The sequence below is a fragment of the Mixophyes fleayi genome, chromosome 8, assembly GCF_038048845.1.
Source record: "Mixophyes fleayi isolate aMixFle1 chromosome 8, aMixFle1.hap1, whole genome shotgun sequence".
Lineage (NCBI taxonomy): Eukaryota > Metazoa > Chordata > Amphibia > Anura > Limnodynastidae > Mixophyes > Mixophyes fleayi.
In genome coordinates this window covers 134,309,332-134,322,497 of record NC_134409.1, presented here as the reverse complement: position 1 = coordinate 134,322,497, position 13,166 = coordinate 134,309,332, and the positions used below count along the sequence as shown (strand labels likewise).

At 43.5% G+C, this 13,166-nt stretch overlaps 1 protein-coding gene across 1 annotated transcript; it reads right to left on the bottom strand.

Annotated features, from left to right (window-relative positions):
- Window positions 1–216: 216 nt before the first annotated feature.
- On the bottom strand, window positions 217–12,587 carry TXNRD3 (thioredoxin reductase 3). Its single transcript, XM_075183646.1, has 16 exons — window positions 12,381–12,587; window positions 10,285–10,345; window positions 9,453–9,562; window positions 9,195–9,299; window positions 7,296–7,368; window positions 6,049–6,168; window positions 5,808–5,950; window positions 5,565–5,680; window positions 3,705–3,930; window positions 3,085–3,177; window positions 2,882–2,958; window positions 2,647–2,803; window positions 2,239–2,346; window positions 1,971–2,066; window positions 1,210–1,344; window positions 217–876 (listed from the first exon to the last, which is right to left on the bottom strand). The coding sequence occupies exons 1-16, from the start codon at window positions 12,486–12,488 to the stop codon at window positions 814–816; spliced, it is 1,791 nt and encodes a 596-aa protein (XP_075039747.1). The 5' UTR covers window positions 12,489–12,587; the 3' UTR covers window positions 217–813.
- Window positions 12,588–13,166: the final 579 nt, after the last annotated feature.

Here is a 13,166-nt window from a genome sequence, read left to right as displayed (position 1 = left end):
TAAACTAGTTCACATCCTATCAGCCAAAGCCCCATGGAAGTGGTCTATGACGTACTAGACAGTTCCAAGTGTCCTCCGACTCCTGCATTTTATTAATACTTCAAAGAGATTAAATTAGTCTTTGCGGTGGAAGCAGTTGAGTGCCGGGGAATTCTGGGGGTTTGAATTCATCTAATTTTGTCTATAATCGAAAAGAGTTACTTCTCACACAAACAGTGAAGGTGTCAATAACTTTTTATACATTAACTTTTTCAAAAATATCACATGCCCAAGTTTGTGGCACAATCAAACTTAAGGGCAGTCATACCGAACAGACTATCCCTCACATACGAGATAAATAGATGGACAGTTTATACAACTCATTAAAAATGTCACGACTGTATGAGAACCCAAGATAAAAATGGACATCGTGGGGAGAAAAGAATAAAGATGCAGAAGGAAGACAAGTGTGTTCTGTAAAAGAAATCAAAACACAAACACCTAAATGAAAGACAACATGATGAAGGTGTCTGGACCTTTGTCTGGTCCTCAGTCAGTGCTCTCCTCAATGAAAGGTGACGAGCAAAGACTTCACAAAAAGCATTTCTGTAAAAAAACGCTAATCCAGGAGCAGGTCCAGACGTTTCGGAAATCCTGCTGTTCCATCGTTCTCCCGTGAGAATCTTCCTGCGCTCGACCAACTCGCGTCCCTCAACTTTCGGAGAGGACATCACATCTGGAGGTCTACCAAGAAAGCCTTTTGCTTTCTACCAGAGTCCGATGGGTCTCACCGTAGGAAGATCGGTCAGGGGGACAGAACAGCAGGATCTAACCTCAGCAACCCTTCTGGGAGATGTCTCCTCCGGATGATTTGGTGACATCCATGGTGGTAAAGGCCTGAAAAATAAACAAACAGCCCATGGATGACAGAAGTACCAGATTAAAACATTTCATTTTACTGCAGAGAAGGGATTAGGCCGCTCTGCTGAACAAAACAGACATCTTTTAGGAGGTTGTTCCGCCTCAGCAGAGGAAAGACAACACACGGATATTACACGGAACGGCTACGCTTGTTCCAATTTACAGCATATATTAGCGTTAAGCAGTTTGACTAGTATGTTAAAGCCAAGGAAAAGCTATAAAAGAAACGTATTACAAGCATCGCAAGGAATAAGTAACTGGATTTAACACCTTCATGACCTGGTTAAAGCACAGCCTGGATGGACTCACCTCTGCACACGTAGGGTGAATGCCGATGGTCTCATTCAGTGTCTCTTTTGTAAGTCCACACTTCATGGCCGCAGCAAAGCCCTGAGTGATCTCTCCAGCATTTGGACCCAAAACATGGAACCCGATCACCCGCTCCTAAAGGGGGGGGTGGGGGAGAATACATAGGTTTATAAGTGTAAAACAAATACATTTTTTAAAAATAAACCATGGCAATTGCCTAAACACACAGAATGCAGCCATCGGGCTAATCCTGCCGCCACCTCCCACCCAATGACATCACGTATGACATCACAAACCAGTGACATCAGAGACAAAATGCAACACGATCGTACCTCATAATAGTACACAGAAAACTAAATCTCTGGGTGTCTAAAGCTGCTCTATAACAGACATTGGCAGTGCACTCCACCTCCACCATAGAACAGAGGCTTGGTCGGCAACCACTAATACTGCAGCATTATTTGTAGATGACAGAGACACTTTATATAAATCAGAGGCAGCGATTTTGTAGACTGACCCACTGTTCACGTCTAGCGATAATAAATTCAGTGCCGCCACTGGTTCCTGGTGACTTGATGGGGCCAACGAGTTCACTACTGACGGATACCACTACACAGAATAATCACACCATGTAACACACCCAGAGATCAATAAACAAAAACAAAAGGAAGTCATGCAAAGAGTCTGTTTTTAATGGGGTAACTTCCTCTTTCTAAAAACATCTTGAAGCTACAACTTTACGCTCAGTCATTAGAACGTACATTATCAAGCTTGTTGCAGATTATCTTCGCAAAACAAGTATTGTTGTCACGTCCGGGGACCGTCCACTCCAGAGGCCAAAACAAAGTGTGGTAAACCTAAAAAAGGAGGTAAAAACACAACTCCTGTGATACACTGTGCAAGTGAAGGTGCTGGATAACAATATTACCACATTATTCATTCACAGATGTGTAACATTATAAGGCGGAGAGACAGGGTCTTTACATACAGAAGGTTCCACTAGAGCTGTATAAGGGAATCAGCACTTACCTCTAGACTCTCTTCGCCAAAAAGGTCAATGGCTTTTTCTTCTGGATATCCACAGCACCCGTACTCCATTGGAGTAAACACTGTGGTTGGGACGTTAATGTAATCACACTGCGGAAGTACGAGAGTTTTAGTTACACTTTGCTGAAATGCAGCACCAAAAACTGTCTAAAATCACAATTTTAAAGTGTTCCAGAACGGGGTGTAACAATAGAATTGGTTCAAAACGAAACCTATATGTAATGTGCACATCCAAACAGGGCAGGAAGAGAGGATTTTGGAAATCTGTAGCTGCCAATATTTAAGAGGTGAAACGTTGTTTAGCTTTACACCTCTATACAAGGACCCCCTGATGCAATGTACTACAGCACAGACACAATGCAGAATGATTGGCAGGCAATATATTTATACCTTCACAGTGGAACCTGCATATAGTCTCCTCGCCAGCAGTCGACCGGCTTGGATTGCCACTGGTGTCAACTCCAACTTTCCATCCAAGATATCCCCTATGGCATAGACATAAGGCACGTTGGTCTGTTCCTCATCAGTCACCGGTATCTTGCCGTTCCTGGTATGGGCAATACAGGTATTTAGAAAGCAATTAAATCAAATCCGGCCCACAGCAATATATGTATATCTGTCTCACCTCTCGTTAATTTTCACTCCAATCTTCTCAAGACCAATATTTCTAGTGCAGGAGTCTCTCCCGACAGCAACTAAAACCTACAAGACAGCGGACAAAGACTCAGTCGGCCTTTATGCTCCGATAGATACACATTTCTGCATAGGACTGCGGTACATATTTAGATGTAGGGAAATAACGTTATTCAAATCACATAGATGACTTACGGTGTTATATTCCTCTTCGATGACCGCATCTCCTTCAGTGGACTTTGCAACAACTTTCAGCCTTCCAGGGGTGCCTGGCTCCAGCTGCTCAATCTATAGAAATCACATCATATTATTAATTGTACCAGAGTGTAACTGCATATAACAGTCCAGCAATTCCTTAAGTCTTCCTAGTGTCGATTACCGCCATTCACAATCTTGCAGTCAAGGGCACAACCAATGCAACTGCTATGGTGCCCGACATTAGAGGTGGCCTTGGACCCACCAACCTCCATAATGGCTTGTCTGGCAGCAGCTGTGGTTTCAAAAGGAACGTCTACGTACTACAGCCGTGCGCCATATTGGTTATGCGTGTTGCAGTGTTGGATACGGCTTTGTTACAGCAGTTCCCAGTGAAAGTGGGAGTATAATATTAGAGATTGATAGTAGAAATATCTACGTCCGCTACACAGGGACTAAAACAGTTGATTGTTTAAGGAGTTTTCCCATCCCAAAAAAAAAAACAAAAAACAAAAAAGAAACGTTTGGGGGACGCTATGAATAAAAACCCTTCGCTGCTTTCAATGACCGATATAAAGAAGAAAGTTTGCTATAGTGTAATAATCAAGATGTCTTCTTACCGAAGTTGGTACAAATTTCTTGATGAACTTCACTCCGTGAGTTTCCATGTAAGCTCCGGCCCTCTCCGCCATCTCTTGGTCAAAGCCACGGAGGAATATAGACCGCACCATAACGGTGACGTCCAGTCCTATACCAGCAAGAAAACCGGCACATTCCAAAGCCACATAGGAGGCCCCGACTACGAGAGTCTTCCCGGGGCAATGGGACAACGAGAAGAGATCATCGCTATAGGGAGAGTACAGAAAAGGGGATTAGACACACGTAATGTTCACCTGTATAACACAGCATTTATTACTTATTGATAAATCAGAAACTGATGTAATCTTCAGGTGCTTCAGTCAAAAGTGACAAACCCCCCCCCCCCCCCCCCCCATTGCTTGATATTATGTGTCATTTAGAAAAGGAGTTGGAGAATGATCAAAATGATTTTCAGGATTCTCTTTAAGATGCAAACAAACTCATAATATAACCAATGAAACGTTACAGGCGTTAGTTGCCTACACGAAAGACCGCAACAAGCCGTTTCAACAAGTCAAATATGGCCTATATTTATTGCAACACCAAGAATTAAAAACACCCAAATGATCCAGGATGAGTGTTCATCATACATAGTATTGTTCTACATTAAAGGGAAAAAGAAATTCATGGGAATTTTAAAAAAAACTCAGGTGAGCAATAGATTTGTGGGGAAGGGACAAGCAGAGCAGGAACACAGTGGAGTGCGTCAGTAACACCCATTACGGTCCCAAGGGAACAGGCTAGTGGGTCGAATCAATATTCATAAGAAAGCAGTCGATCAATTGCTTAGGAACCAGCGACATTACCGAAGCATTAGGCACTTTTAGAATTACTTTTACACATGATTTACTGAATGTTTATAGAGAAATAAGCCCATCTCCAAATAGCACTAAATATTCTCCTGAAACGCAGCCAATTTCATACAACACTAGCTGTAACCAGGAAGCTCTGCACGGGCTGACGAAGAACAGCCTGACTATTGTATGCAAAACATGCAGAGACCTCTACACAGAGGTTGCGAGACGTACATGATGAAACCTTGGAGGATATGAAAACCTTTATGGTTTTCCACACACTTTATTGCAACAGTCAGTGGCAGAGTCATATCTACTAGCTCCTACTGTAAATAAAAGCACAAGACATCCGACAGATAAGGTCCCTAGAGCAGGACTTCATTTGAATACAAGTCACGCCAGGTTATATATTCATTTATGCCTAACTAGAGAAAAGGAAATAAAGTTTTTTTTCCCTTTTGTCAAAAGGAACAATTTTAGACTTGCTTAAAATAAAATTCCAGCATCTTGCTTAAAGCAGCTTCAAGTTAAATAACTGCCCTCTATGCGCTTTACCACACTCCATACAAACAGCTAGCTTCATCTAGAAGCCTGTTAAGCCTGTAAAACCAGCTGTCTCCACTATCTAGGCCCGGCCTGGATAACCTGAGGCTCTTCAGGTGTGAAACTACAAATCCCAGCATACCCTGCAGTTATAGACATGCAAATCCCAACATAAACTGCCAGAGCATGCTGGGGCTTGTAGTTTCCCGCAACACCTGGAGAGCCTCAGGTTGGCCAGGCCTGATCTAGACAATGGGTGTGTAGACAGATACATATCACCTCTGAAATAAACCAGAACACTCTCCACAAAGAAAAAAAAAGCTTAATCACATTATTACACAACCGTGTACTTTTAAAGCTTGGAACACAGCCCTGACAACAAGACTGCTTGAGCGTGTCAGAGATAAGGAAGATGGTACAATGTTCTCAGCTTTGCAGACTGGTATGTGGGGATTGCACAAGACAAAAAAACAAGGTTGGAGGGGAAAACTGCAGCCGACCAACCTGGTAATGCAGAACTCCTTGTCCCCCGGTATATCCAGGTATCTGGGCCTCTCCCCCGTGGCCACAACAAACTTCTCTGCTGTGAAGAAACTCTCCTTGCCTCTCCTGTTTGTTGCCTAAGAATTCAGAGGTTGGACGGATTTATGTTAATGTAAAAGTATGTCTTGGATTTTTTTTTTAAAAAGTTATATGCAAATATTAAAGCCAGTAGACGCCGACAAGGGGAGGGGGGCTTGGATATACCTTAATTTTATGTGGTTCAACAAACTCTCCATATGAGTTCTCATAACGGACGTTCTTGTCCCGTAGGGAAACTCTGTAACCCCAATTCAAGGAGCCAATATAACTCTGGATGTTCTCTCTCATTGTGTCCCAGTTGTGCTGTACTGTAAACAAAACATCTTGTAAGGAAATGACTGACCAAGACAGCATAGCGTGTGTAAGGAGCTCAAGAGTATTTAGTCAATGTCTAATATCCGATTACCTTGTTCGTCATATTCCCAGCCAAATTTCCTGGAGTCTTTCAGGGACTGACCCAGGAGAGCCGCTTGATGCATCAGCTTCTTAGGAATACACCCAACATTTACACATGTTCCCCCAAGCCCTATATAAAACAAACAGTGATTATTATCCACCATCCACCCACAAGAACTTGGCAGGAGTGCGGTGCGACGCTGGGTGAGTAACAGAAACAGACCTAGTTACACTTTGATGTAGAACAGATCATTATTGACCACACTAATCTGAGCAGCCGCTAAGCAGCATATTTACATGAAAAAGCAGCTTAAAGAGTCAGAGGAAAACGAACGATCACTATGCTGTGAAAATATGGTTAGTTGTGCAAACGTCACCCGCAAATATAGACGTTCAACCCTCTTGCAGTTTCTAAATTAGAACGGTGTTTGACATTTTATTTGCCTTCAACACAATCAATTTTCAGGAAACGCAGACACAAAATACGAATAAACTAAGAACCCCCCACAAACTCAAGTTCATAAATTATAGATTGTAATATAGCAGTTTGTCCACCTTTGCTAAATCAAGCCAAAATAATCCCTGGGGCAATCAGTTGTCCTCCGCTGACAGATAATTACAGTCCAGTTATTTACTACTTAAAGCGTTTCAATAGCTTTAATAGCTAAATATATCTGTAAGAGGATCAACAACTGGTTAAAGAATTTTCAAATGAGAGCTTCATCGTAAAGATCAAAGAACACTCAAAACAAACTCAAGAAAAGGTTATTGATAACAAGGTGGAAATCGAGCATTGGTGCACAGACTGGGTGAAAACTGCCGTTCCTAGATGTGCAAAACTGGGAGACTGACAGGTAACCACAGCTGAGGGTGACGATTTATATCAGTTACTAAGTGCAATTCGAAAAAGCTGAAGTTTTGTTTTTTTTTATTATTTTTGTTGATTAGTGTTACAAATTTCCAAACAAACGGTTTTTAATTCCCTGGAAGACCAAACCCCTCTCCCCTCACAAAAACAACTGTTGCTCAGTTGTTGACACATGCAAGATTGACTAATGTTCCTTCCCCTCAGTCACTATGAGGAACTCTGAAATTAATCAGGTAAAGGCTAGTGGCAGTGTGGTGAAAGACTGGTCATTTACTAAATTTGTTTAGTCCATTCTTACAAAAAAAATAAAAAATTTCAAAATAAGAACACAGTAAGAAATGACAAGATCAGCTGGCCAAGAATAAGGGGAGAACGCAAAACAAACTTACCCCAAGAAGCCCCTAGTGGTGTCGGTACAACATAATCTAGCACCATTACTTTCTTTCCCAGAGCAGCTGCTTCCTGTACGAGAAAGAGGATTTACTTAGGGAGATTATAGAAGTTATTCATATACTTGTCACCTACACACGGAGGCTGCTTTATGGTCTGAGACAATACTCATGAGAATGCAGCCAATCAACTCTTTAGGAACTAATAACATCACTGCAGCTGGTTTCCAGTGAACAGATAGGCTCAAAAATTGCAGACCACAAAGCAGCTGTCCTTACTACGTGCACCCCTTAAAAGTGCAAATAAATCCATCCCCCAAATAAATAGCACAAAACTCCAATATTTGCTGCATTTAGTAGCTTTCCAGCAATTAGAACCTTGGCTCACCCAATGCTTACACCCTGCAAAGGTCTTTGTGGGACATTTAAGAAGAGCAGAGAGAAAAATGCTGGAAAGTGCCCCAATAAAGGGTTTTGTTCCAGTTTTAGAGCATTTTAAGACATGTACACTGTACATTATATCCAGAACATACTAAAATTAAAAAGTGCATGTTTTAGTTTTGGGACATTTTACACTCATTTATCTCCACCAATATGAGAAGGTTTTATTTATTAGAAGTCTAGTGAATGTCATGACCTAAAAATATCTTCAAACATATAAAAAAAAAAAAATTACAAAAAAAAAAAAAAAATTACAAAAAAAAAGTGCTGAGTCACCGAATTTTAAAGCATTAATCACCTTAAAAGAGCCCAACACAAACGGACCATCTAGACTGGTCACATGATAATGCGGTCTGCATGGTTATACATTACTGCCGTGTGACCTGGCTGCCCTTTACAGGATATGGGAGACAGACCACGGATTGTAGGAGAGTAATGATATTTAGAAGCTTATCGAATAGAAATATACATCCTCCTTAAGCGAGTTTTAAGGGCATTATCAGCATGTTGCCACATTAGAAACTGCAGTTATATTTTGCCATCCCTTCCTCCGCTGAATAACCGGTTTCACAACAAAACACTAGTCATAGTTATACCTTGTAACCGTAATCCAGTAGGAACTACTACACTGCCCTGCTACCAAGTCTTCCTGGTCATATCCACTCTACACACTAACACTTATCACTAACAATGAGCTCTTTGCATTCTCTCTCACTGCAACCACAAAATGGTCAAAGTGTTGGAGCCTAAGTTACTAAGGTTATTACCATAGATTTCAATAGCTGCACCCAATTTACCTGCTCTTAGGCATGACTTACAAGATCCTGATTTAAACATTTTGTCTACTACTTTTCACTGGCTTATAACAACTTTTACGTGGAAAGCGATAAGCGACCGGCTATTTCAAGCCAAATACAGCCTTATCTAAGAACTCCAGCAAGGAAACTGTGATTGTGTATTTTCCAGCACACCATGGTCTGATGCCGGTACTTACTACAGGGAGAACTAGTCATAGGAAACGCATGCTGCCAAGTCATTATAGATCATTTCTATGAGTAAATATGATACTTAGCCCCATGGCTTTTTTTTTTTTTTTTTTTTAAAAACCACCAGTTAGGCCAGTTGTGTTTATTTTAAAGGTTTGTTATAAGATATAAAAACACCCCCACTTTGTTAAAACTTATTTACAGATTCTTGGTTCACACATTTTATGTATAGTCCACCATTAAAGGGAATTTCTGGAGAGAGACCAGATCTACCCCCAACGGGATATCAGCCAGAGTATACAATGTGAAAGGACATCTGCACTTTTGCTGCATTTAGAACCCAATAACTACTGGCATTCATTCATTTACAGACAACGCCACGTAACATACAGCGACATCTGCTGCCAACATTCTATGCTCTGACGTTATAAAGCCAAGGCGACCAGTGAAAGGGGCAGAGACAGGACAATACCTTAGAACACGCCAGTCCACCAGAACCACCGCCGATGACAATAAGGTCATAATCGTAAGCGACCGTGTTATCCAGCAGCTTCTGCAGGGTTCCATTCTTATGAGCCTACAATACAGAGACAACACGTTAATAGGGTCTATTCAAACAAAAAAAGGTGTTGAACAGTAATTATACAGAGATCACAGCCTTCCATGGCTGAACTGACATTCCTTTACAATTATTAGAGCGTTAAACAAATATAGATTTGGAGAACGTTACCTGGAGTGTTTTATCAGCGCCACCAACGTGCGTTTTATTTACAAAGACATTGGGTACGGTTTTCTGTCCAGTCATTTCATGAAGTATGTCCTGAATATTGCTGCCATCATCTAGTAAGACATTATGTAACAAGCATAAAAAAAATATTCACACATCCCTCTCTCTCCTATAGTTCATCATCAATTTATATAGCACCATTGATTCTGCAGCGCTGTACAGAGAACTCATTCACATCAGTCCCTGCCCCATTGGAGATTACAGTCTAAATTCTCTACCATACACAGAGAGAGAGAGAATGGTCAATTTTGATAGCAGCCAATTAACCTTCCAGTATGTTTTTAAAGTGTGGGAGGAAACCGGAGCACCCGGAGGAAACCCACGCAAACACAGGGAGAACATACAAACTCCACACAGATAAGGCCATGGTCGGGAATTTGACTCATGTCCCCAGCGCTGTGAGGTAGAAGTGATAACCACTGAGCCACCGTGCTGCCATAGTTTTCATGAATCCTGTCCATTCACTAGGAACCATTCAGTAAGAACTATTGACCATGAGCCACTCTAATCCCAAGTGAATGGAGAGACTATGGATATAGCCTCAGTCTAACATCATGGCTGTCTTCTCTGCGTGGGGCCAACTGATAAATACATTTTCTCTGCGGCCGTGGTGCGGAAAGGCATTTTGTTGCAACACAAACGTATGTAATTGAGGCCTAAATGAACATGTTACATCGCTGTATAACATTTCCTTTACTCGTGTGAAGGCCATATATAAACCATGTTAAACATTAACAGCTATAGCTAGAAGGTAATATTCTAGTACTTCGCTTACCACACTGATCAAGTTCCAATGCTACGTATTCACAGCCCAGGGAGGTAAACAGATCTTTTACCTGCAAAAAAAATTATACATGTTCAATGTTTATAAGAAAAGGTTTTCTCAGGTAGCAAAATGTACCTTATCTATCGGTTATAGAGGTTAAAGTGGCAATACCCACAATAATGGTGAATTATAGTTACTTACTCATACATATTTGGCACCCATTGAGCCACTGAAACAAGTTTTAAAACCCCAACATAACACAGCTGAGAGAAGGGTCTTTAACCCCATCCACAAGTGTTTCATAAATACCAGAATGCCTCATTCTACAGGCGTTTTGCAATAACCAGCATTATCTCCAAGTTCCCTGGAATATATAAGGCCCTCACCCCATAAACTAAATTCAGAAAATGCATATGGAAATCACATTTTTTTGTGTGTTGAGAGGAGATTGAAAAGGATGCAGCAACTTTTATATACCCAGTAAGGCTGGAGATGTGTAGAAGCCTTTACTGTTGTCATTATCACCCGCTTCCACTCAAGAGTAATATGCTGGGCAAACAGCACGATATTGGGTCAACTAGTTCGATATTACAGTACGAGCCAAAACCAGCCTGAATATTCAAAACTAAATAAGCAGGCATATTGGTAAACAACGGATACTGAGCCATGTGCTCATCTCTTGAAAGCACGGACCAGCAGGGTCCGAACTTCTGACCGGGGCTGCAAAATGAACCAGACCTGGAACACAGCTACATGGCTCAGCCCTCACAACAGCCATGGTGAGTGGCTTGTGGGTGATTTTTCATCTTATCCATAAATTCAGTGTTAACACACCACCATCATCAGATATTTTATATCTACTAATTCTTTTAAATCAGATATTTTATATGTACCAATTCTTTTAAATCAGATATTTTATATGTACTAATTCTTTTAAAATAATTGTTAATCCTCATCTGGTCATGCAGGTCCAGTGTCTCCAGAATAGCCTTTAGCATCAGTTAAGTCTCAGCGACCTCTCACCCCCTTCCATTCAGTAATCCTAGGCAGATGCAGCTTACTCTGACTCAGGAATCCTGGGCAATAAGCAATATCTGCTTTACTGGCCATACATAGGCAATTCATTGTGCATGCACCAAATCCATATTTTAGGATGGGAAAACCCCATCCTAGAACTCAAACACTGAACCCTAATTTGCAATTTAAGCATAAAACAAAACACCGCAAAATTATTTATATTTAATGTATTAAAATTGGATATGGATAAGAACGACAACCTCATTCACATGGTCCCCAGTCAGAGAGGCCACGAGGTGACCCCCTCATGCCCACCGGACAGCCCCCCACCACTCTATGCCCACCGGACAGCCCCCCACCACTCTATGCCCACCGGACAGCCCCCCACCACTCTATGCCCACCGGACAGCCCCCCACCACTCTATGCCCACCGGACAGCCCCCCACCACTCTATGCCCACCGGACAGCCCCCCACCACTCTAAGCTCACCGGACAGCCCCCCACCACTCTAAGCTCACCGGACAGCCCCCCACCACTCTAAGCTCACCGGACAGCCCCCCACCACTCTAAGCTCACCGGACAGCCCCCCACCACTCTAAGCTCACCGGACAGCCCCCCACCACTCTAAGCTCACCGGACAGCCCCCCACCACTCTAAGCTCACCGGACAGCCCCCCACCACTCTAAGCTCACCGGACAGCCCCCCACCACTCTAAGCTCACCGGACAGCCCCCCACCACTCTAAGCTCACCGGACAGCCCCCCACCACTCTAAGCTCACCGGACAGCCCCCCACCACTCTATGCCCACCGGACAGCCCCCCACCACTCTATGCCCACCGGACAGCCCCCCACCACTCTATGCCCACCGGACAGCCCCCCACCACTCTAAGCTCACCGGACAGCCCCCACCACTCTATGCCCACCGGACAGCCCCCACCACTCTATGCCCACCGGGCAGCCCCCCCACCACTCTATGCCCACCGGGCAGCCCCCCCACCACTCTATGCCCACCGGACATCCCCCGCCACTATATGCCCACAGGACAGCCCCCACCACTATATGCCCACAGGACAGGCCCCACCACTCACCTGGATGCAGTACGGGCAGTAACTCTTGCTGAACACCACGACCGTGTTCTTCTCCACCAGCTCCTGCACCCGGCCCCGCAGAGCCTTCTCCCCGGTGGTGGGCGGCATGTTACCGGCTGTGTGCGCTCCACGGCCGCTCACGGACACTGACCCGGCTCCGTCTTCCCGCCCTGCAGCAGCCTGACGTTCTCCCCGCCCCGCCGCCGTGACGTCACTGGCCGCGCCCCCTCTGCGAACACTCAGACCACGTGGTCTGCAGCTTACTGCCAGTAATGATGATGAGGCAGAAAGCTCTTAAAGGGGCCGCACAGTGATTACCTCCCATCAATGCTCCTTACATGGAGCTGGGCTGTGCTTCACATTGCAGAATAATATTTGCTGATCTGCGGTGAGAATTGCTGAGTCAATTCATACTGATTCCATGCTGCATAAGACAATATAATGTGCAAAAGATGGTATCAGTGCAAATTCCAACAATCTGTGTTTATAGACATTTTACCATAGAGTGAGAAAATGACAGGGAAAAGGAAGTGATATAATTGTATAATACATTATTAAAGTAGCTTCTCCCCCCACACAAGCCAGACTGCTGGAGCAGGGCCGCAAAGAGGAATTTTGATCTCAGGTACAGCAACTTCTTTTGGCCCCTTCAACAGTCACCAAAGGGGACGTGGCGTCAAGAGGTCGGTGGCTCCGCCTGCTACACAGACAGGCCAAGACCCCGGTTTGCACCATGGAGGGCATAGCTTGCACTTCCCGCCAACCACTTACATCCATACTTGCCAA